General features: G+C 39.8%; 3 protein-coding genes across 3 annotated transcripts; all 3 read left to right on the top strand.

Annotated features, from left to right (window-relative positions):
* The first annotated feature begins 4290 nt into the window (after nucleotides 1-4290).
* LOC129642012 (olfactory receptor 7G2-like) lies at nucleotides 4291-5229 on the top strand. The gene has a single exon (XM_055566576.1). It carries the CDS (start codon nucleotides 4291-4293, stop codon nucleotides 5227-5229), a length of 939 nt encoding a protein of 312 aa, XP_055422551.1.
* Nucleotides 5230-11525: 6296 nt separating this feature from the next.
* On the top strand, nucleotides 11526-12464 carry LOC129642010 (olfactory receptor 7G1-like). The gene has a single exon (XM_055566575.1). It carries the CDS (start codon nucleotides 11526-11528, stop codon nucleotides 12462-12464), a length of 939 nt encoding a protein of 312 aa, XP_055422550.1.
* A 9735-nt stretch (nucleotides 12465-22199) lies between these two features.
* LOC129642009 (olfactory receptor 7G1-like) lies at nucleotides 22200-23138 on the top strand. Its single transcript, XM_055566574.1, has one exon. It carries the CDS (start codon nucleotides 22200-22202, stop codon nucleotides 23136-23138), a length of 939 nt encoding a protein of 312 aa, XP_055422549.1.
* Nucleotides 23139-25399: the final 2261 nt, after the last annotated feature.

Here is a 25399-nt window from a genome sequence, read left to right as displayed (position 1 = left end):
GGCCCTAGAGCACTGGCTCATTAGTTGTGGTACATGGGCTCAGTAGTTGTGGTACACAGGCTTAGTAGTTCCATGGCACATGGAACCTTCCTGGACCAGAGATCGAACCCATGTCCTCTGCATTGGCAAGAGGACTCTTTTTTTAATTAATTTATTTTTAACTGAAGGATAATTGCTTTACAGAATTTTGTTGTTTTCTGTCAAACCTCAACATGAGTCAGCCATAGGTATACATATGTCCCGCCCTCTTGAACTTCCCTCTCATCTCCCTCCCCATCCCACCCCTCTAGGTTGATACAGAGCCCAGCAGGAGGATTCTTATCCACTGTACCACCAGGGAAGTCCAATGCAAAGCGCTTTAATGTGTCTTTATGAGGAAATTTATTCTATGGTGAACTATATTCTTTTGAAATGGAGATGTTGAGTAAAAGACAAGAAAGGAAAAAAAAGGGGGAATTTGATAAGGACAGTGACATTACTTTTCCTACGAGCATAAAAAAGCAGGGCCATAAGTTAGAAATATCTCTGTGAGGATGCAGGTGAAACAATGGAGATCTCAAAGGAGAGCTGAAGGAGTGACTGCGGAAACCTGTTCTCCTCATTGGTGGTTGAAGGGTTGTTTTATTTTCAGCACCAAAACTGGAGAACAGCTCCCTGGCTGCCACGTAAGCAGAGCTTCCCCCACAGAACAGATGCAGAAGTAGTTCACCTGGGACTTCCCCGGTGGTCCAACAGTTAAGAATCCACCTGACAATGCAGGAGACATGGGTTCAATCTCAGGAAAATCCCACATGCTTAGAGGTAACTAAGCCGCTGCACCACACTTACTGAGCCCATGCCCTAGAACCCACGCTCCACAACAGAATCGGCTGCAATAAGAAGCCAGTGCACCGCAACTAGAGGGTAGTCCCCGCTCGCTGCAACTCGAAAAAGTCCATGCACAACAACGAAGATCCAGCACAGCCGAAAATAAATGAATGAAAGTGTGAAAATGTTAGTTGCTCAGTCATGTCCAACTCTTTGTGACCCCATGGACTATATAGGCCGCCAGGCTCCTCCATCCTTGGGATTTTTCCAGGCAAGAATACTGAAGTGGGTTGCCATTTCCTTCTCCTGAGCATCTTCCAGACCCAGGGATCGAACCTGGGTCTTCCCATTGCAGGCAGACTGTTTACCATCTTTTAATATAAAAAGAAACAGATCATCTGAGACCTTTGTACTAAGATTTCTCTGACCTCCAGCAAGAACTACTGACTTTGAACCTCTGGGGGAGACTTGTGGAGAACCTGCGTTCATTTTTACACCCATAACTCTGTTTGATATTTTTCAAAAAGTATGACCCATTTTTATTTAAAAATTGAAAGAATTTTTAAAACTTTTACATTGAATGAAAAATTTTAATAGGCACTATGAGATTCTGAAGACCTCTGAAATCTGAGACGCTTGACTTCAATAGTAAACAACATGGGAGAATGTGTTTAGAATTATGAAGATAGCAGGCCTTTCCCCAACTTCTTAAATATAGTATATGCTAAATAGTGCATAAGATTTATCTGTAGTTTTGAAAGAATAGATAAGAACATGATATGAACCTATATGTAAGGGTGAAAAATACAGCAATGTCATTACCACAGAATCCACCGGAAGTGTTTCACAGTCACAACACCCTCTCCTCTTCCATTGAAATTATTCTTTTGGGTTGAATCCTATGAAATTGCCAAGATTTTATCATATTTGTCCTATGAAACTGGCAATAGAATTAAATTTCATTGTATTATCTCCCCAATATATGTTCCTGCCCAATTTATAAATTGACTTCTTTTCAAACTTATTGAAAGTTTAATATAATGTATGAGTTTTTTAATCTCGATTGCTTCTCTCATTATGGCACTTTGAGATTTAATCAAGTTGTTGGGCATATCAGTAACGAATTTACTTCTAATCCTTTGTATTTCAACATTATGTATGGTGACTTTTCAAAGTAAGCATCCTGCCCAATGTTGATGAAAATTTTGTTTGTAATTGGTTTTTTTTTTTTTCACTATGAAAAATAAACCTGAGTATTCTTGTATATATTTCTTGGTGGAAATGAGACAAGTTTTATGTTTGCAATGAAATTACTGAGTGTAAGTGGGTATGAATGTTCCTTTGAGTTGTACCAAAGAGTTCTCCTAAGTGACGGAAACAAGTACACACACTTTCTGATGAAAGGCTTGGTGATCTGTATCACAACTGATACACTTTCAAGTAAACTGATAACCGAATGTAAAAATCATTTCATTAATTGACATATCTCTTTTTATTATTTGGTTGAGAGTTTTTTCCACATATTAATTTCTCTTTCTTTTAAATATATGTTTGTGATATCTCAAAAGAGTTCTCTTTTTTATTATTTTTTAATTTTTATTTATTTATTTGGCTGCACTTGGTCTTAGTTGTGGCATTTGGGATCTTTAGTTGCAGCATTTGGGATCCAGTTCCCTGACCAGGGATCGAACACAAGCGACCTGCATTGGGAGCTTGGAGTCTTAGCCACTGGACCACCAGAAGTCCTTCTTTTTCTTTTTAATTCACATGAGTTCTTTATATAATTTCAACCCACACTCCCCTAAAATACACCAAAATGTACAATGAAACTATCATGAAAAGATTAGAAAAGATGGTTGTGAAAGCTAAAAAAAAAAAAAAAAGAGTATCAGAGTTTTATGTATTGACCACAGACAATTGTCAGGAAATAAATTATTATCTGCTATAGAAATATACACAGTGAAAATTAAGTTTGAGGAGACATTAGTGACTGTTGAAGAGAAAAACTCCTGAGAGTTTCCAATTTTATAATAACATTTAAAGATATACTAAATATAAGCACATATATAACTATATTTTCACATATAAACTTGGTATTAGACTTTGTGATGTTACTAATTAGGTAAAGATTCCTTTGCTCATATTGCAAAAAAGAAGACTGGAATCCAATTAGAGAAAGATGATGTGCTCATATTTAAAGAATTAGAAAAGGAGGTGAGCAGACTCAGATGGAAAAAACTACAAGGTATACAACTGGTCTCATAGGATCAGGAAAGCAGCTACTCTGATTCCTCCTTTCCAGAGTCTTGGCCTTTACAGATTTGCACTGCCCTGGGATCACAGTGACAATCAAACTGTTTGGCTAATGAGGAGCTTTGGAAATTGAACCTCTAGGGATACAGAGACAGTATACTGCCTGTGACCACCTCATTCAACAATGCTTTCCGTGAAAAGTTACAGCACACCTAAGCCTACTCCCATCCGTGATCCCTCTTGCCCAGGAGCTCTGGTCTCATTCAATCCTTCTGCCATTCCCGAGGACACATCTCCTATGCGGCAAGTCAAAGAAGACATCGAGCATCATTCCACTGTGATGCCAGCCAGGTATCCTAACGTCTCTCAGTGAGTGTTTGGACGTGAAGTCAGGTATTATGCAACAGGCTCATCCAAGGGAAGCTGTGAAGAGAGTACCTACATCAGACGGTTTAGAACTAAGCCACCCACGGTCCTCCTGTCTGTCAGTCATCTTCTTCACGTGTTTCTTTGTACTTGGCACCAATGCTAAAGCATCTCTCATTTACTCATATTGTACTCACTCTACTATGACCAGGAGCATCTCTTTCTGAGTAGAAATCTGTCTCTTTTAAATCAGGTGGACTGTTATAATTCTCTAACATTCACTTGCAATCTTGTGGTAAGAAAATTGGTAAAGCTCACCTTATCATGCTATTGCTGGTTCATGACATACCCGTGTATTACCTCAATTGCCTGCCTCTGAGGTCTCAGGGGATCCAGATAAAATGTTCTCCCTGTTTCTTGTCATAAAATGGCCAGGTTTTAAATAGCTAAAACAATATACACAGTGTAAATTTTTAATGACACCTGTTAACCCTTTCCAGAATTAACATTTGTTGATGCTGCTGTATCAGCTTAAGGTTTTTTTAACTGAAAAAAAGTTCTTAAAGAAACAGAATAATTCACATACACAAGATGCACTTTTTTTTTTTGCCACACCACACAGCATGGGGGATCTTAGCTCCCTTAACAGGGATGGAACCCATGCCCCCTGCACTGGAAGGGCAGAGTCTCAACCACTGGACTGCCAGAGAAGTCCCAGGCACATCTTTTTAATTGCCCTCTTTCAATCTGCTTCCCTTATTCTTTAGATGGTTTTTGCTTCTGGTGACACTCTTCCTTCTAGTTTAGAAAACACACGTTTGATTGTCTTATCATTCCACCTTTTCCATCAGATTTATCAACAGTATGGAACAGAGAAATAAAACACATGCTTCAGATTTTCTTCTCATGGAAGTGACAGAGGATCCAAAGCTGCAGTCCTTCCTTTTCAGCCTCTTCTTGTCCATGTATCTGGTCACAGTCCTGGGAAATCTGCTCATCATCCTAGCCGTCAGCTCTGACTCCCACCTCCACACCCCCATGTACTTCTTTCTCTCCAATCTGTCTGTTAACGACATCTGTTTAAGCACTACCACAATCCCAAAGATGCTAGTGAACATCCAAACACAGAATCAGAGCATCACTTATACAGGCTGCCTCACGCAGATCTGCTTTATCCTGGTGTTCGCTAGTTTGGAAAGTTCTCTCCTTGCAGTGATGGCCTATGACCGCTATGTCGCCATTTGTCACCCACTGAAGTATACTGTCATCATGAGCCCCCGCCTCTGTGGGCTGTTGATCGTACTCCCCCTGTTTATTATTATTATGGATGCCCTGCTCCACACTCTGATGCTGTTACAGCTGACCTTCTGCACAGATCTGGAAATCCCCCTCTTCTTCTGTGAAGTTGTTCAGGTCATCAAGCTTGCATGTTCTGATACCCTCACTAACAATATCCTGATATATTTGGCAACTAGCATATTTGGGGGTATTCCTGTGTGTGGAATCATTTTCTCTTATATTCAGATAGTGTCCTCTGTCTTGAGAATGCCATCAGCAAGTGGAAAGTATAAAGCGTTTTCCACCTGTGGGTCTCACCTCTCAGTTGTGTCCTTATTCTATGGGACAGGTTTTGGGGTGTACATTAGTTCTGCTCTTACTAACTCTTCCAGAAACACTGCCGTGCTTTCAATGATGTACACTGTTGTTCCTCAAATGATGAACCCCTTCATTTATAGCCTGAGGAACAGGGACATGAAAGGAGCTCTGAGGAAACTCATCGTTAGGACTCCTTCTTTTCTGTGATTGTCTCTTCTGCTTTGTACTGGCATTTCTAGAATGAACCAGAGTCACAGAATGTCAGGTGAACCAGAAAGCCTGACTCTTGTCCCACCAACTTATTCTAAAATGACTAGGTAACATAGTGGCTAAGGGAATTTTAACTTGAGGTTGAAACCCAACTTCCTGTTTGCTTGGCTCAGTGATGTTTCACAAATGAGTCCCATTTCCTAATCTTGGTTTCCTCCATGCACTCCTTAAGAAGCTAATGAAGGCAAAAGATATACTGATATCGTTGGAACATCAAAAGAAGAAATGTGGAAAATTTGGATATGTCAGGAAGAGGATCTAATAAATTTGTGGACATAAGAACCTTGATTTTGCCTGATCTTGTGGTTGGGGCCAACAAAGGTCCATATAGTGAAAACTATGGTTTTCCAGTAGTCATGTATAGATGTGAGAATTGGACCATAAGGAAAGCTGAAATCCAACGAATTGATGCTTTCGAACTCTGGTGTTGGAGAAGACTCTTGAGAATCTCTTGAATTGCAAGGAAATCCAACCAATCAATCCTAAAGGAAATAAACCCTGAATATTCATTGGAAGGGCTGATACTGAAGCTGAAGCTCCAATACTTTGGCCACCTGATGGGAAGAACTGACTTACTGGAGCTAGGATGTTGAGAAATATTGAAGGAAAAAGAAGGGGTCGGCAGAGGATGAAATGGTTAGATAGCATCACTGACTCAATGGACACAAATTTGAGCAAACTTCAGGAGACAGTAAAGGACAGAGGAGCCTGGTATGTGTCCTGCCATTCATGGGATCGCAAAGAGTCAGACACGACTTAGTGGCTGCACAACAACAGAACTGCATCCCAGGCTCAAGCCTACTGTGAGACATGTGGAGATTTGTATGCACTGCATATTTCTTTTTACATGTGATATTGCTTTTGAATATCTTTTGTAGTTTTTTTTTTTTTTTATGGGGGCAAGGTATGAACACAAGTGCTTAATTTTAATGCAGTGCATTTGTCAGTACTCTCCATAATGGTTTGTACTCCCTAAGAGTAAAAATGCAAATCACCTTGGAAAATTAACTAGTATTGTTGTGTTCCATAATGTGCTTATATTCTAATTTATAAATTTACTGGTCTCGCATAATTTTACCACTTGCTTCAGCAATTAGGTTAGTTTTGTTTTCTTTGATGTTATATTTATCAGCTTGCTTTTCTGATGGGTCACATAATAAAATAAATATTATTTATGCAGCAAAACTGAACTCATTTCCAATACTCTGGACTTGTACATGTATGCTGTATCTTTTCCAAAATATATGTTCTTTCTGATGCTGGAAGTTTCATTTCTTTGTAACTAGTTTTCTGGTGTTATAGATAAATCATTTTGAATAGTGTCTTATATGTGTCTGGTATTAATGAGAGTGTTTTGTAATTGGGATGGAAATATTGGGTATTAGAGATATCAAGTCTCCTTTGGGTAGTTCCAATAAGTTTTTCTTTGAACAAATAGGTATACACTGGAAAGTACTAGTGATCTATTTCATCACCAATGTTTTCAAGAATACTGACAGTCTCATGGGTATAGTGATTATGTGATCACTGACCTGTGATCCAGACATCCTGGAATGTGAAGTCCAGTGGGCCTTAGAAAGCATCACTATGAACAAAGCTAGTGGAGGTGATGGAATTCCAGTTGAGCTCTTTCAAATCCTGAAAGATGATGCTGTGAATGTGCTGCACTCAACATGCCAGCAAAGTTGGAAAACTCAGCAGTGGCCACAGGACTGGAAAAGGTCAGTTTTCATTCCAATCCCAAAGAAAGGCAATTGCCAAAGAATGCCCAAACTACCGCAGAATTGCACTCATCTCACACGCTAGTAAAGTAATGCTCAAAATTCTCCAATCCAGGCTACAGCAGTATGTGAACCGTGAATTTCCAGATGTTCAAGCTGGTTTTAGAAAAGGCAGAGGAACCAGAGATCAAATTGCCAACATCCGCTGGATCATGGAAAAAGCAAGAGAGTTCCAGAAAAATATCTATTTCTGCTTTATTGACTATGCCAAAGCCTTTGACTCTGTGGATCACAGTAAACTGTGGAAAATTCTGAAAGAGATGGGAATACCAGACCACCTGATCTGCCCCTTGAGAAATCTGTATGCAGGTCAGGAAGCAACAGTTAGAACTGGAAATGGAACAACAGACTGGTTCCAAATAGGAAAAAGAGTACATCAAGGCTGTATATTGTCACCCTGCCTATTTAACTTATATGCAGAGTACATCATGAGAAACGCTGGGCTGGAAGAAACACAAGCTGGAATCAAGATTGCCAGGAGAAATATCAATAACCTCAGATATGCAGATGATACCACTCTTATGGCAGAAAGTGAAGAGGAACTCAAAAGCCTCTTGATGAAAGTGAAAGAGAAGAGTGAAAATTTGGCATAAAGCTCAACATTCAGAAAACAAAGATCATGGCATCCAGTCCCATCCCTTCATGGGAAATAGATGGGGAAACAGTGGAAACAGTGTCAGACTTTATTTTGGGGGGCTCCAAAATCACTGCAGATGGTGACTGCAGCCATGAAATTAAAAGATGCTTACTCCTTGGAAGGAAAGTTATGACCAACCTAGATAGCATATTGAAAAGCAGAGACATTACTTTGCCAACAAAGGTCCATCTAGTCAAGGCTATGGTTTTTCCTGTGGTCATGTATGGATGTGAGAGTTGGACTGTGAAGAAGGCTGAGCGCCGAAGAATTGATGCTTTTGAACTATGGTGTTGGAGAAGACTCTTGAGAGTCCTTTGGACTGCAAGGAGATCCAACCAGTCCATTCTTAAGGAGATCAGTCCTGGGTGTTCTTTGGAAGGAATGATGCTAAAGCTGAAACTCCAGTACTTTGGCCCCCTCATGCGAAGAGTTGACTCATTGGAAAAGACTCTGATGCTGGGAGGGATTGGGGGCAGGAGGAGAAGGGGACGACACAGGATGAGATGGTTGGATGGCATCACCAACTCAATGGACGTGAGTTTGAGTGAACTCTGGGAGTTGGTGATGGACAGGGAGGCTTGGCATGCTGCGATTCATGGGGTCGCAAAGAGTCGGGCACGACTGAGCAACTGAATTGAACTGAACTGAACTGAATGGGTATAAAGGTGATTTCATTAATTCATGTGTGTCTTATTATTAAATGGTTGATATTATCTTCATATACTTCTTTCCTATCTGTTAAATTTCTGCTTGTGGTACTTCTCCTGAGTTCCTTCCCTGTTTCTAATTGATTCATGTGACTTTGTATCACCAGGTTATTATTTTCACCTGAATGCACTGCAATTTTTTTCACATGTGTTTTTGCTTTTGGTTTTTTTTTTTTAGGTTTTTTTGGGGGAACAGGGTATGAACGCAAGTGCTTAATTTTAATGGAGTGCATTTGTCAATACCTTCCATAATGGTTTGTGCTCCCAGATGTTTTTTATAAATCCCAGGGTTACTTCAATCTGAGGGAGTTATTGTTTTGGCTTTTATATTTGAAACAAACCCTTCCTGGAATTTAGTTTTGCCCTGATGTGAGGCAGAGACCCAAATTCATTTTTCTATCCCTGAATAAACTGTCCATTTATGTGTGGTCTTAGGCTGGACTCTACGTTATCATCAGCAAGTCATATTTACTCCTGTACCAGTTTTATAGGTCTTAATTATTGTAGCAAACCATTCAGCTAAAGAGCTTCCTCGATGGCTCAGATGTTGAAATCTGCTTCTCCCTTTTTTGAACTTTTTATTTTACATGGGAGTAGAGCCGATTAATGGGCTTCCCAGGTGGCACAGTTGTAAAGAATCTGCCTGCAATGCAGGAGACCCAAGTTCAATCTGTGGGTCAGGAAGATCCCCTGGACGAGGAAATGGCAACCCACTCCAGTATTCTTGCCTTAATCCCATGGACAGAGGAGCCTGGCAGGCTACAGTCCATGGGATCACAAAGAGTTGAACATGACTGAACACACACAGAGACAGAAAGTGAAGAAAACTATTAATACATATTGAAGCTATTTTGATAAATTAGAAAAGATGGCTGTGATATACTAATTGATCAGAGATGGTATTGTCACAGAGAATATATTGCAATGAATAAAATTTGTGTGAAAACCACATGGTCAAGATTAAGATTCAGGAAACATGAAACCCTGAAATTTTTGTGAGTTTTTTTTTTACATTAACAGGTATGTTTTTAAAATGTTACTTGTGTAACACATAGTATATATTTTATAAGTAATTATAATATATGAAATATAATATATAGCTTATTATATTAAAGGATTATATATAGTATAGATTAGTATATTATACTAAGCATTATAGAATTATATCCTTGGTCTTTAAGGATTGGCACAGTCCAGGGATCACAATGATAATAAAACTGCTTGACTAATGAGGAGCTTTGGAAATTGAACCTCTAGGGAGTACAGAGATTGTGATCTGCCTGTGACCGCCCCATTCAACAGTGCTTTCCCTGAAAAGCAGTAACACACCTGAGCCTCCTTCCATAGATGACCCTTCTTGCCTTGGAGCCTGGTGGCTCACTCAGTTCCTCTGCCCCTCCTGAACACAGATCTGTATGGAACACTCGGCAGAAATGTCAACCATCATTCCACTGTGATGCCACTCAGGTAACCTAATGTCCCTCAGTAAGATTTGGAAATGAGGACAGGTGTCTTGCTATACTTTTCCAGAGGAAGCTATGAGGAAAGAATATACATCAGATGATTAGAAATAAGCTACTCCAGGGCCCTGCCTGTTTTTCATCTTCTTCTCAAGTTTCCTTGTACTTTGCACCAGTATTCAAATGCCTCTCATTGGCTAATGTTGTAGTCACTCTCTACTATAACCAAAACCATTTCCTCTTGAGTTGAAATCTGCATCTCCCTTTTTTGAACTTTTTACTTTACACTGGAGTAGAGCCGGTTAATGGGCTTCCCAGGTGGCACAGTGGTAAAGAATCCACCTGCAACGCAGCAGACGCAAGAGACATGGCTTCCATCTCTGAGTCGGGAAGATATTCAGGAGAACTAAACGGCGACCCACTCCAGTATTCTTGCCTGGAAAATCCCATGGAGAGAGGAGCCTGGCAGGCTAGAGTCCATGGAGTCACAAGAGAGTTGGACACAACTGAGCATGGCCACATGCACACACACACAATGTTGTCACTGTTTAAGGTGGACGGCAAAGGGACTCAGTCATATATATACATATATCCATTCTTCCCACGACTCCCTTCCCATCTAGGCTGCACATAATACTGAGCAGAGTTCCCTATGGTACACAGTAGGACCTTATGGTTATTTACAAAACAGAAACAGATTCACAGACTTAGAGAACACACTTATGGTTGCTAAGGCAGAAGAATGAGAGGAAGGGACCGTTAGGGAGTTTGGAATCAATGTGTACACACACTCTACTTCAAATCTGCATTTCTTAAAACAGGATAACTATAAAATTTTTCCAACATTCATTTGCAATCTTGTTGGGGTATGGGGAGGGTGGACAAAAGTTTAGTATCTTATCTTCTCATTCTATTCTTGACATTTGTTATTGTTGTTCAGTTGCTAAGTCATGTCCAACTCTTTGCTACACTATGGACTGCGGCAGGCCAGGCTTCCCTGTCCTTCACTGTCTCCTGAGCTTTGCTCAAATTCATGTCCATTGAGTCAGTGATAGTATCCAACCAACTTATCCTCTGTTGCCCCCTTCTCCTCCCGTCCTCAATCTCCCAGCATCAGAGTCTTTTCCAAGGAGTTGGCTCTTCACATCAGGTGGCTAAAATGTTGGACCTTCAGCTTCAGCATCAGTCCTTCCAGTGAATATTCAGGGTTGATTCCCTTTAGGATTGACTGGTTTGATCTCCTTGCTGTCCAAAGGAGATCAAGGTTATTGACATACCTATGTATTATTTCAGTTTCCTGGCTCTGAGGTCTCTGGGAATCTGACAGAATATTCACCTTCCTCCCTAGTCTCTCTTTAGAAAATTACCAAATGTCTCAAATAATCTAAATAGTATAGTTAGTGTATTATAAAAAGTGACTACCCCTTAAGCCCCTATGAGAATTAACAATGGATGATATCTGCTGTATCAGGTTCTTTTTTTTTTAAGTAACAGAATAATATGTGTACAGAAGGCATGTTTCTTATTCTTCTCTGTCTCCATCTCATCCCAAGATAGTGTCTGCCTTTTGTGATTCTCCTGCTAGTGCTGAAAACACACATTTGATATGTTGTCAGTTTCCATCCTTCTCAGCAGATTTTTCCACAACATGGGACCCAGAAACAAAACAGGAATTTTAGAATTCCTTCTTATGGAAGTGACAGAAGATGCGGAACTCCAGCCACTCCACTTCATTCTGTTTCTGTTCATATACCTGATTACCATTCTGGGAAACCTGCTCATCATCATGGCTGTCATCTCCGACTCCCACCTCCACACCCCCATGTACTTCTTTCTCTACAACCTGTCCTTTACTGACATCTGTTTAAGCACAACCACGATCCCAAAGATGCTGGTGAACATCCAAACACAGAATCAGAGCGTCACTTACACAGGCTGCCTCACCCAGCTCTGCTTCATCCTAGTCTTTGTTGGTTTGGAAAATAGTCTTCTTGCAGTAATGGCCTATGACCGGTATGTGGCCATTCGTCACCCACTGAGGTACATGGCCATCATGAACTTCCCCCTCTGTGGCCAGCTGATTCTATCCTCCTTGTTTATTAGCATCGTGGATGCCCTGCTCCACAGCCTGATGGTGTTGCAGCTGACCTTCTGCACAGATCTGGAAATCCCCCTCTTCTTCTGTGAAGTTGTTCAGGTCATCAAGCTTGCATGTTCTGATACCCTCACTAACAATATCCTGATATATTTGGCAACTAGCATATTTGGGGGTATTCCTGTGTGTGGAATCATTTTCTCTTATATTCAGATAGTGTCCTCTGTCTTGAGAATGCCATCAGCAAGTGGAAAGTATAAAGCGTTTTCCACCTGTGGGTCTCACCTCTCAGTTGTGTCCTTATTCTATGGGACAGGTTTTGGGGTGTACATTAGTTCTGCTCTTACTAACTCTTCCAGAAACACTGCCGTGCTTTCAATGATGTACACTGTTGTTCCTCAAATGATGAACCCCTTCATTTATAGCCTGAGGAACAGGGACATGAAAGGAGCTCTGAGGAAACTCATCGTTAGGACTTCTTCTTTTCTGTGATTGTCTCTTCTGCTTTGTACTGGCATTTCTAGAATGAACCAGAGTCACAGAATGTCAGGTGAACCAGAAAGCCTGACTCTTGTCCCACCAACTTATTCTAAAATGACTAGGTAACATAGTGGCTAAGGGAATTTTAACTTGAGGTTGAAACCCAACTTCCTGTTTGCTTGGCTCAGTGATGTTTCACAAATGAGTCCCATTTCCTAATCTTGGTTTCCTCCATGCACTCCTTAAGAAGCTAATGGAGGCAAGAGATATACTGATATCGTTGGAACATCAAAAGAAGAAATGTGGAAAATTTGGATATGTCAGGAAGAGGATCTAATAAATTTGTGGACATAAGAACCTTGATTTTGCCTGATCTTGTGGTTGGGGCCAACAAAGGTCCATATAGTGAAAACTATGGTTTTCCAGTAGTCATGTACAGATGTGAGAATTGGACCATAAGGAAGGCTGAATGCCAAAGAATTGATGCTTTCGAACTCTGATGTTGGAGAAGACTCTTGAGAATCGCTTGAATTGCATGGAGATCCAACCAATCAATCCTTTTTTTTTTTTTTTTTTTTTGTAGTTCACTTTTATTGTCTTTTTTTTTTTAAACTTTACATAGTTGTATTAGTTTTGCCAAATATCAAAATGAATCCACCACAGGTATACATGTGTTCCCCATCCTGAACCCTCCTCCCTCCTCCCTCCCCATTCCATCCCTCTGGGTTGTCCCAGTGCACCAGCCCCAAGCATCCAGTATCGTGCATCGAACCTGGACTGGCAGCTCGTTTCATACATGATATTTTACATGTTTCAATGCCATTCTCCCAAATCTTCCCACCCCCTCCCTCCCTCTCTCTCAGAGTCCATAAGACTGTTCTATACATCAGTGTCTCTTTTGCTGTCTCGTATACAGGGTTATTGTTACCATCTTTCTAAATTCCATATATATGTGTTAGTATACTGTATTGGTGTTTTTCTTTCTGGCTTACTTCACTCTGTATAATAGGCTCCAGTTTCATCCACCTCATTAGAACGGATTCAAATGTATTCTTTTTAATGGCTGAGTAATACTCCATTGTGTATATGTACCACAGCTTTCTTATCCATTCATCTGCTGATGGACATCTAGGTTGCTTCCATGTCCTGGCTATTATAAACAGTGCTGCGATGAACATTGGGGTACACGTGTCTCTTTCCCTTCTGGTTTCCTCAGTGTGTATGCCCAGCAGTGGGATTGCTGGATCATAAGGCAGGTCTATTTCCAGTTTTTTAAGGAATCTCCACACTGTTCTCCATAGTGGCTGTACTAGTTTGCATTCCCACCAACAGTGTAAGAGGGTTCCCTTTCTCCACACCCTCTCCAGCATTTATTACTTGTAGACTTTTGGATCGCAGCCATTCTGACTGGTGTGAAATGGTACCTCATAGTGGTTTTGATTTGCATTTCTCTGATAATGAGTGATGTTGAGCATCTTTTCATGTGTTTGTTAGCCATCTGTATGTCTTCTTTGGAGAAATGTCTATTTAGTTCTTTGGCCCATTTTTTGATTGGGTCATTTATTTTTCTGGAGTTGAGCTGTAGGAGTTGCTTGTATATTCTCGAGATTAGTTGTTTGTCAGTTGCTTCATTTGCTATTATTCTCTCCCATTCTGAAGGCTGTCTTTTCACCTTGCTAATAGTTTCCTTTGATGTGCAGAAGTTTTAAGGTTAATTAGGTCCCATTTGTTTATTTTTGCTTTTAGTTCCAATATTCTGGGAGGTGGGTCATAGAGGATCCTGCTGTGATGTATGTCAGAGAGTGTTTTGCCTATGTTCTCCTCTAGGAGTTTTATAGTTTCTGGTCTTACGTTTAGATCTTTAATCCATTTTGAGTTTATTTTTGTGTATGGTGTTAGAAAGTGTTCTAGTTTCATTCTTTTACAAGTGGTTGACCAGATTTCCCAGCACCACTTGTTAAAGAGATTGTCTTTAATCCATTGTATATTCTTGCCTCCTTTGTCAAAGATAAGGTATCCATAGGTGTGTGGATTTATCTCTGGGCTTTCTATTTTGTTCCATTGATCTATATTTCTGTCTTTGTGCCAGTACCATACTGTCTTGATAACTGTGGCTTTGTAGTAGAGCCTGAAGTCAGGTAGGTTGATCCTCCAGTTCCATTCTTCTTTCTCAAAATCGCTTTGGCTATTCGAGGTTTTTTGTATTTCCATACAAATTGTGAAATTATTTGTTCTAGCTCTGTGAAGAATACTGTTGATAGCTTGATAGGGATTGCATTGAATCTATAGATTGCTTTGGGTAGTATACTCATTTTCACTATATTGATTCTTCCAATCCATGAACATGGTATATTTCTCCATCTGTTAGTGTCCTCTTTGATTTCTTTCACCAGTGTTTTATAGTTTTCTATATATAGGTCTTTAGTTTCTTTAGGTAGATATATTCCTAAGTATTTTATTCTTTCCGTTGCAATGGTGAATGGCATTGTTTCCTTAATTTCTCTTTCTGTTTTCTCATTATTAGTGTATAGGAATGCAAGGGATTTCTGGGTGTTGATTTTATATCCTGCAACTTTACTATAGTCATTGATTAGTCCTAGTAATTTTCTGGTGGAGTCTTTAGGGTTTTCTATGTAGAGGATCATGTCATCTGCAAACAGTGAGAGTTTTACTTCTTCTTTTCCAATTTGGATTCCTTTTATTTCTTTTTCTGCTCTGATTGCTGTGGCCAAAACTTCCAACACTATGTGGAGTAGTAATGGTGAAAGTGGGCACCCTTGTCTTGTTCCTGACTTTAGAGGAAATGCTTTCAATTTTTCACCATTGAGGATAATGTTTGCTGTGGGTTTGTCATATATAGCTTTGATTATGTTGAGGTATGTTCCTTCTATTCCTGCTTTCTGGAGAGTTTTTATCATAAATGGATGTTGAATTTTGTCAAAGGCTTTCTCTGCATCTATTGAGATAATCATATGGTTTTTATTTTTCAATTTGTTAATGTGGTGTATTACATTGATTGATTTGCGGATATTGAAGAATCCTTGCATCCCTGGGATAAAGCCCACTTGGTCATGGTGTATGATCTTTTTAATGTGTCGTTGGATTCTGATTGCTAGAATTTTGTTAAGGATTTTTGCATCTATGTTCATCAGTGATATTGGCCTGTAGTTTTCTTTTTTTGTGGGATCTTTGTCAGGTTTTGGTATTAGGGTGATGGTGGCCTCATAGAATGAGTTTGGAAGTTTACCATCCTCTGCAATTTTCTGGAAGAGTTTGAGCAGGATAGGTGTTAGCTTTTCTCTAAATTTTTGGTAGAATTCAGCTGTGAAGCCGTCTGGACCTGGGCTTTTGTTTGCTGGAAGATTTTTGATTACAGTTTCAATTTCCGTGCTTGTGATGGGTCTGTTAAGATTTTCTATTTCTTCCTGGTCCAGTTTTGGAAAGTTGTACTTTACTAAGAATTTGTCCATTTCTTCCACGTTGTCCATTTTATTGGCATATAATTGTTGATAGTACTCTCTTATGATCCTTTGTATTTCTGTGTTGTCTGTTGTGATCTCTCCATTTTCATTTCTAATTTTATTGATTTGATTTTTCTCCCTTTGTTTCTTGATGAGTCTGGATAATGGCTTGTCAATTTTATTTATCCTTTCAAAAAACCAGCTTTTGGTTTTGTTGATTTTTGCTATGATCTCTTTTGTTTCTTTTGCATTTATTTCTGCTCTAAGTTTTAAGATTTCTTTCCTTCTACTAACCCTGGGGTTCTTCATTTCTTCCTTTTCTAGTTGCTTTAGGTGTAGAGTTAGGTTATTTATTTGACTTTTTTCTTGTTTCTTGAGGTGTGCCTGTATTGCTATGAACTTTCCCCTTAGGACTGCTTTTACCGTGTCCCACAGGTTTTGGGTTGTTGTGTTTTCATTTTCATTCGTTTCTATGCAAATTTTGATTTCTTTTTTGATTTCTTCTGTGATTTGTTGGTTATTCAGCAGCGTGTTGTTCAGCCTCCATATGTTGGAATTTTTAATAGTTTTTCTCTTGTAATTGAGATCTAATCTTACTGCATTGTGGTCAGAAAAGATGCTTGGAATGATTTCAATTTTTTTGAATTTACCAAGGCTAGCTTTATGGCCCAGGATGTGATCTATCCTGGAGAAGGTTCCATGTGGGCTTGAGAAAAAGGTGAAATTCATTGTTTTGGGATGAAATGTCCTATAGATATCAATTAGGTCTAACTGGTCTATTGTATCATTTAAAGTTTGTGTTTCCTTGTTAATTTTCTGTTTAGTTGATCTATCCATAGGTGTGAGTGGGGTATTAAAGTCTCCCACTATTCCTAAAGGAAATAAACCCTGAATATTCATTGGAATGGCTGATACTGAAGCTGAAGCTCCAATACATTGGCCACCTGATGGGAAGAACTGACTTACTGGAGCTAGGATGTTGAGAAATATTGAAGGAAAAAGGAGAAGGGGTCAGCAGAGGATGAAATGGTTGGATAGCATCACTGACTCAATGGACACAAATTTGAGCAAACTTCAGGAGACAGTAAAGGACAGAGGAGCCTGGCGTGTGTGTTGCCATTCATGGGATTGCAAAGAGTCAGACACGACTTAGTGGCTGAACAACAACAGAACTGCATCCCAGGCTCAAGCCTACTGTGAGACATGTGGAGATTTGTATGCATTGCATATTTCATTTTACATGTGATATTGCTTTTGAATATCTTTTGTAGTTTTTGTTTTTTTTAATGCGGGCAAGGTATGAATACAAGTGCTTAATTTTAATGCAGTACATTTGTCAATACTTTCCATAATGATTTGTACTCCCTAGAGTAAAAATACAAATCACCTTGGAAAATTAACTAGTAGTGTTGTGTTTCATAATATGCTGATATTCTAATTTGTAAATTTACTGGTCTCACATATTTTTACCACTTGCTTCAGCAATTAGGTTAGTTTTGTTTTCTTTCATGTTGTATATTTCAGCTTGCTTTTCTGATGTGTCACATAATAAAATAAATATTATTTATGCAGCAAAAACGAACTCATTTCCAATACTCTGGACTTGTACATGTATGCTGTATCTTTTCAAAATATATGTTCTTCCTGATGCTGGAAGTTTCATTTCTTTGTAGCTAGATTTCTGGTGTTATAGAAAAATCATTTTGAATAGTGTCTTATATGTGTCTGGTGTTAATGAGAGTGTTTTGTAATTGGGATGGAAATATTGGGTATTAGAGATATCAAGTCTCCTTTGGGTAGTTCCAATAAGCTTTTCTTTGAACAAATAGGCATACACTGGAAAGTACTAGTGATCTATTTCATCACAAATGTTTTCAAAAATACTGACAGTCTAATGGGTATAAAAGTGATTTCATTAATTTATGTGTGTCTTATTATTAAATGGTTGATATTATCTTCATATACTTCTTTCCTATCTGTTACATTTTTGCTTGTGGTACTTCTCCTGAGCGCCTTTCCTTTTTCTAATTGATTCATGTGACTTTGTATCACCAGGTTATTATTTTCACCTGAATGCACTGCAATGTTTTTCACATGTGTTTTTGCTTTTGGATATCATTTTTTAGGTTTTTTTGGGGGGGAGAACAGGGTATGAATGCAAGGGCTTAATTTTAATAGAGTGCATTTGTCAATACCTTCCATAATGGTTTGTGCTCCCAGATGTTTTTTATAAATCCCAGGGTTACTTCAATCTGAGGGAGTCATCGTTTTGGCTTTTATATTTGAAACAAACCCTTCCTGGAATTTAGTTTTGCCTTGATGTGAGGCAGAGATCCAAATTCATTTTTCTATCCCTGAATAAACTGTCCATTTATGTGTGGTCTTAGGCTGGACTCTACATTATCATCAGCAAGTCATATTTACTCCTGTATCAATTTTATAGGTCTTAATTATTGTAGCAAACCATTCAGCTAAAGAGCTTCCTCGATGGCTCAGATGTTGAAATCTGCTTCTTCCTTTTTTGAACTATTTATTTTACACCAGAGTAGAGGCGGTTAATGGGCTTCCCAGGTAGCACAGTTATAAAGAATCTGCCTGCAATGCAGGAGACCCAAGTTCAATCTGTGGGTCAGGAAGATCCCCTGGACGAGGAAATGGCAACCCACTCCACTATTTTTGCCTTAATCCCATGGACAGAGGAGCCTGGCAGGCTACAGTCCATGGGATCACAAAGAGTTGAACATGACTGAGCACACACAGAGACAGAAAGTGAAGAAAACTATTAATACATATTGAAGCTATTTTGATAAATTAGAAAAGTTGGCTATGATATACTAATTGATCAGAGATGGTATTGTCACAGAGAATATATTGCAATGAATAAAGTTTGTGTGAAAAAATACATGGTCAAGATTAAGATTCAGGAAACATGAAATCCTGAAATTTCTGTGGGGTTTATTTTGGAGAAGGCAGTGGCACCCCCTCCAGTACTCTTGCCTGGAAAATCCCATGGATGGAAGAGCCTGGTGGGCTGTAGTCCATGGGGTCACTAAGAGTTGGAGACGGCTGAGCAACTTCACTTTCACTTCACTTTTTTACATGACCCAATCAAAAAATGGGCCAAAGAACTAAATAGACATTTCTCCAAAGAAGACATACAGATGGCTAACAAACACATGAAAAGATGCTCAACATCACTCATTATCAGAGAAATGCAAATCAAAACCACTATGAGGTACCATTTCACACCAGTCAGAATGGCTGTGATCCAAAAGTCTACAAGCAATAAATGCTGGAGAGGGTGTGGAGAAAAGGGAACCCTCTTACACTGTTGGTGGGAATGCAAACTAGTACAGCCACTATGGAGAACAGTGTGGAGATTCCTTAAAAAACTGGAAATAGACCTGCTTTATGACCCAGCAATCCCACTGCTGGGCATACACACTGAGGAAACCAGAAGAGAAAGAGACACGTGTACCCCAATGTTCATCGCAGCACTGTTTATAATAGCCAGGACATGGAAGCAACCTAGATGTCCATCAGCAGATGAATGGATAAGAAAGCTGTGGTACATATACACAATGGAGTATTACTCAGCCATTAAAAAGAATACATTTGAATCAGTTCTAATGAGGTGGATGAAACTGGAGCCTATTATACAGAGTGAAGTAAGCCAGAAAGAAAAACACCAATACAGTATACTAACGCATATATATGGAATTTAGAAAGATGGTAACAATAACCCTGTATACGAGACAGCAAAAGAAACACTGATGTATAGAACAGTCTTTTGGACTCTGTGGGAGTGGAAGAGGGTGGGATGATCTGGGAGAATGGCATTGAAACATGTTTAATATCATATATGAAACGAGTCACCAGTCCAGGTTTGATGCACGATACTGGATGCTTGGGGCTGGTGCACTGGGACAACCCAGAGGGATGGTCCGGGGATGGAAGAGGGAGGAGGGTTCAGGATGGGGAACACATGTATACCTGTGGCGGATTCATGTTGATATATGGCAAAACCAATACAATATTGTAAAGTTAAAAAATAAAAATATATATATATATATATAAACAAGTATGTTTTTAAAATGTTACTTGTGCAATACATAGTATATATTTTAAAAGTAATTATAATATACAAAACATAATATTATAGCTTATTATATTATAGGATTATATATAGTATAGATTAGTATAATATACTAAGCATTATAGAATTATATCCTTGGTCTTTAAGGATTGGCACAGTCTTGGGATCACAGTGATAATAAAATTACTTGACTAATAAGGAGCTTTGGAAATTGAACCTCTAGGGAGTACAGAGATTATGATCTGCCTGTGACTGCCCCTTTCATTCAACAGTCCTTTCCCTGAAAAGCAGTAACACACCTGAGCCTCCTTCCATAGATGACCCCTCTTGCCTTGGAGCCTGGTGGCTCACTCAGTTCCTCTGCCCCTCCTGAATACAGATCTGTATGGAACACTCGGCAGAAATGTCAACCATCATTCCACTGTGATGCCACTCAGGTAACCTTATGTCCCTCAGTAAGATTTGGAAATGAGGACAGATGTCTCGCTATACTTATCCAGAGGAAGCTATGAGGAAAGAATATACATCAGATGATTAGAAATAAGCTACTCCAGGCCTCCTGCCTGTTTTTCATCTTCTTCTCAAGTTTCCTTGTACTTTGCACCAGTACTCAAATGCCTTTCATTGGCTAATGTAGTCACTCTCTACTATAACCAAAACCATTTCCTCTTGAGTTGAAATCTACATCTCCCTTTTTTGAACTTTGTACTTTACACTGGAGTAGAGCCAGTTAATGGGCTTCCCAGGTGGCACAGTGGTAAAGAATCCACCTGCAACGCAGCAGACGCAAGAGATATGGTTTCCATCTCTGGGTCGGGAAGATATCCGGGAGAACGAAACGGCGACCCACTCCAGTATTCTTGCCTGGAAAATCCCATGGAGAGAGGAGCCTGGCAGTCTAGAGGCTAGAGTCCATGGAGTCACAAGAGAGTTGGACACAACTGAGCATGGCCACACGCACACACACACAATGTTGTCACTGTTTAAGGTGGACGGCAAAGGGACTCAGTCATATATATACATATATCCATTCTTCCCACAACTCCCTTCCCATCTAGGCTGCCACATAACATTGAGCAGAGTTCCCTATGGTACACAGTAGGACCTTATGGTTATTTACAAAATGGAAACAGATTCACAGACTTAGAGAACACACTTATGGTTGCTAAGGCAGAAGAATGAGAGGAAGGGACCGTTAGGGAGTTTGGAATCAATATGTACACACACTGTACTTCAAACCTGCATTTCTTAAAACAGGATAACTATTAAAATTTTTCCAACATTCATTTGCAATCTTGTTGGGGTATGGGGTGGGTGGACAACAAGTTTAGTAAAGTTTATCTTATCTTCTCATTCTATTCTTGACATTTCTTATTGTTGTTCAGTCGCTAAGTCATGTCCAACTCTGGCTACACTATGGACTGCGGCAGGCCAGGCTTCCCTGTCCTTCACTGTCTCCTGAGGTTTGCTCAAATTCATGTCCATTGAGTCAGTGATAGTATCCAACCAACTTATCCTCTGTTGCCCACTTCTCCTCCCGTCCTCAATCTTTCCCAGCATCAGAGTCTTTTCCAAGGAGTCAGCTCTCCACATCAGGTGGCTAAAATGTTGGACCTTCAGCTTCAGCATCAGTCCTTCCAGTGAATATTCATGGTTGATTCCCTTTATTGACTGGTTTGATCTCCTTGCTGTCCAAAGGAGATCAAGGTTATTGACATACCTATGTATTATTTCAGTTTCCTGGATCTGAGGTCTCTGGGAATCTAGACAGAATATTCACCTGCCTCCCTAGTCTCTCTTTAGAAAATTACCAAATGTCTCAAATAATCTAAATAGTATAGTTAGTGTATTATAAAAAGTGACTACCCTTTAAGCCCCTATGGGAATCAACAATGGATGATATCCGCTGTATCAGGTTCAGTTTTTTAAAAAAGTAACACATGTATACCTGTGGCGGATTCATTTTGATATTTGGCAAAACTAATACAGTTATGTAAAGTTTAAAAATAAAATAAAATTTTAAAAAAAAGTAACAGAATAATATGTGTACAGAAGGAATGTTTCTAATTCTTCTCTGTCTCCATCTCATCCCAAGATAGTGTCTGCCTTTTGTGATTCTCCTGCTAGTGCTGAAAACACACATTTAATATGTTGTCAGTTTCCATCCTTCTCAGCAGATTTTTCCACAACATGGGACCCAGAAACAAAACAGGAATTTTAGAATTCCTTCTTATGGAAGTGACAGAAGATGCGGAACTGCAGCCACTCCACTTCATTCTGTTCCTGTTCATATACCTGGTTACCATTCTGGGAAACCTGCTCATCATCATGGCTGTCATCTCTGACTCCCATCTCCACACCCCCATGTACTTCTTTCTCTACAACTTGTCCTTTACTGACATCTGTTTAAGCACAACCATGATCCCAAAGATGCTAGTGAACATCCAAACACAGAATCAGAGCATCACGTATACAGGCTGCCTCACCCAGCTCTGCTTCATCCTAGTCTTTGTTGGTTTGGAAAATAGTCTTCTTGCAGTAATGGCCTATGACCGGTATGTGGCCATTTGTCACCCACTGAGGTACATGGCCATCATGAACTTCCCCCTCTGTGGCCAGCTGATTCTATCCTCCTTGTTTATTAGCATCGTGGATGCCCTGCTCCACAGCCTGATGGTGTTGCAGCTGACCTTCTGCACAGATCTGGAAATCCCCCTCTTCTTCTGTGAAGTTGTTCAGGTCATCAAGCTTGCATGTTCTGATACCCTCACTAACAATATCCTGATATATTTGGCAACTAGCATATTTGGGGGTATTCCTGTGTGTGGAATCATTTTCTCTTATATTCAGATAGTGTCCTCTGTCTTGAGAATGCCATCAGCAAGTGGAAAGTATAAAGCGTTTTCCACCTGTGGGTCTCACCTCTCAGTTGTGTCCTTATTCTATGGGACAGGTTTTGGGGTGTACATTAGTTCTGCTCTTACTAACTCTTCCAGAAACACTGCCGTGCTTTCAATGATGTACACTGTTGTTCCTCAAATGATGAACCCCTTCATTTATAGCCTGAGGAACAGGGACATGAAAGGAGCTCTGAGGAAACTCATCGTTAGGACTTCTTCTTTTCTGTGATTGTCTCTTCTGCTTTGTACTGGCATTTCTAGAATGAACCAACATCACAAGAATGTCAGGTGAACCAGAAAGCCTGACTCTTGTCCCACCAACTTATTCTAAAATGATTAGATAACATAGTGGCTAAGGGAATTTTAACTTGAGGTTGAAACCCAACTTTCTGTTTTCTTGGCTCAGTGATGTTTCACAAATGAGTCCCATTTCCTAATCTTGTTTTCCTCCATGCATTCCTTAAGAAGCTAATGGAGACAAGAGATATACTGATATCATTGGAACATCAAAAGAAGAAATGTGGAAAATTTGGATATGTCAGGGAGGGGATCTAATAAATTTGTGGACATAGAGCCTTGAATTTGCCTGATCTCTTGGTTGGTTCTGAGAAAGATCTATATAGTCAAAGCTATGCTTTTTCACCAACTCAGTGGACATGAGTTTGAGCAAACTTTAGGAGATATGAAAGACAGGGAAGCCTGGCATGCTGAAGTCCATGGTGTCTCAAAGAGTCAGACAAGATTTAATGACTGAACGATAACAAATGGTCTTTCCAACAGTCACGTACAGATATGAGACTTGACCCATACAGAAGGCTGAATACCGCAGAATTGATGCTTTCAAACTGTGGTGCTGGAGAAGACTCTTGAGAGTTCCTTGGACTGCAAGGAGATCAAAGCAGTCAATCCCAAAGGAAATCAATCCTGAATATTCATTGGAAGGACTGATGCTGAAGTTGAAGCTCCTATGCTTTGGCTACCAGATGGGAAGAGCTGACTCACTGGAGTTGGGATGCTGGGAAAGATTGAAGGCAAAAGGAGAAGGGGGTCAGCAGAGGATGAAATGGTTAGATAGGATCACTGACTCAATGGACACAAATTTGAACAAACTTTGGGAGACAGTAAAGGCCAGAGGAGCCTGGTGTGCTTCAGTTCATGGGGTCACAAAGAGTCGGACACAACTTAGTGACTGAACAACAACAGAACTGCATCCCACGGTCAAGCCTGCTGTGAAACATGTGGAGAGCTGTTCTTGCAAATTCTAACTCACTCATTCCTGATACCCACCACAGATAAACTGTATGTGTGCATGGCAACACCAACATCCACCACAACTCAGTTTTCTGACCTCTGTAGTTGCTATATTGTTGCTGTCTCAGTGGTTAGGGACGATTACAAGACATTCAATTTTGATCAGTGAGGAAGCTTTCATCTTTACTGAGATAAAGTAACCCTGATTCGAATGTGCCAAAACAATGCTGTCTTACAACACAAAGGCTTCAGAACTGGGGAATATAGAGAAAAGTCATTTGCTCCTCCAGGTGGTGTCTTTAACCTGGGAGCAGTTGTTTCCCTTGTGAGCCAAGACGGCTGCAACACATGCAGGCATCATATCACAAAATGTTTACCAGAAACAGAAAACTGGCTCAATCCTATGTGTCTTAATATTTAATAATGCACTGAGTCATCTGCAACATACACCCTTCATTCTCTTCACCATGAATAGGATCAAATGTCCCATCTGAAGCTCATCCTCAAGGTGGAGAAAATGCTTATTTTGAGAGAGCCTAAGCCTGACTATATGCAGTGCAATTCCCCTTTGAATTCCACCCCCACAAGCATTAAAAACACCTCGGCAGGATCCTCTATGACCCACCTCCCAGAATATTGGAAATAAAAGCAAAAATAAACAAATGGGACCTAATTAACCTTAAAAGCTTCTGCACATCAAAGGAAACTATTAGCAAGGTGAAAAGACAGCCTTCAGAATGGGAGAAGATAATAGCAAATGAAGCAACTGACAAACAACTAATCTCGAGAATATACAAGCAACTCCTACAGCTCAACTCCAGAAAAATAAATGACCCAATCAAAAAATGGGCCAAAGAACTAAATAGACATTTCTCCAAAGAAGACATAAAGATGGCTAACAAACACATGAAAAGATGCTCAACATCACTCATTATCAGAGAAATGCAAATCAAAACCACTATGAGGTACCATTTCACACCAGTCAGAATGGCTGCGATCCAAAAGTCTACAAGTAATAAATGCTGGAGAGGGTGTGGAGAAAAGGGAACCCTCTTACACTGTTGGTGGGAATGCAAACTAGTGCAGCCACTATGGAGAACAGTGTGGAGATTCCTTAAAAAACTGGAAATAGACATGCCTTATGATCCAGCAATCCCACTGCTGGGCATACACACTGAGAAAACCAGAAGGGAAAGAGACACGAGTACCCCAATGTTCATCGCAGCACTGTTTATAATA

This window comes from Bubalus kerabau, chromosome 1 (assembly GCF_029407905.1).
Source record: "Bubalus kerabau isolate K-KA32 ecotype Philippines breed swamp buffalo chromosome 1, PCC_UOA_SB_1v2, whole genome shotgun sequence".
Taxonomy (NCBI): Eukaryota; Metazoa; Chordata; class Mammalia; order Artiodactyla; family Bovidae; genus Bubalus; species Bubalus kerabau.
The sequence above is the reverse complement of the archived record's forward strand: the minus strand, read 5'-3'. Positions and strand labels throughout refer to the sequence as shown.

Coding starts and splice junctions, on each gene's coding strand:
- LOC129642012 (XM_055566576.1), top strand. CDS start 4,291: ATGGAACAGAGAAATAAAACACATGCTTCAGATTTTCTTCTCATGGAA.
- LOC129642010 (XM_055566575.1), top strand. CDS start 11,526: ATGGGACCCAGAAACAAAACAGGAATTTTAGAATTCCTTCTTATGGAA.
- LOC129642009 (XM_055566574.1), top strand. CDS start 22,200: ATGGGACCCAGAAACAAAACAGGAATTTTAGAATTCCTTCTTATGGAA.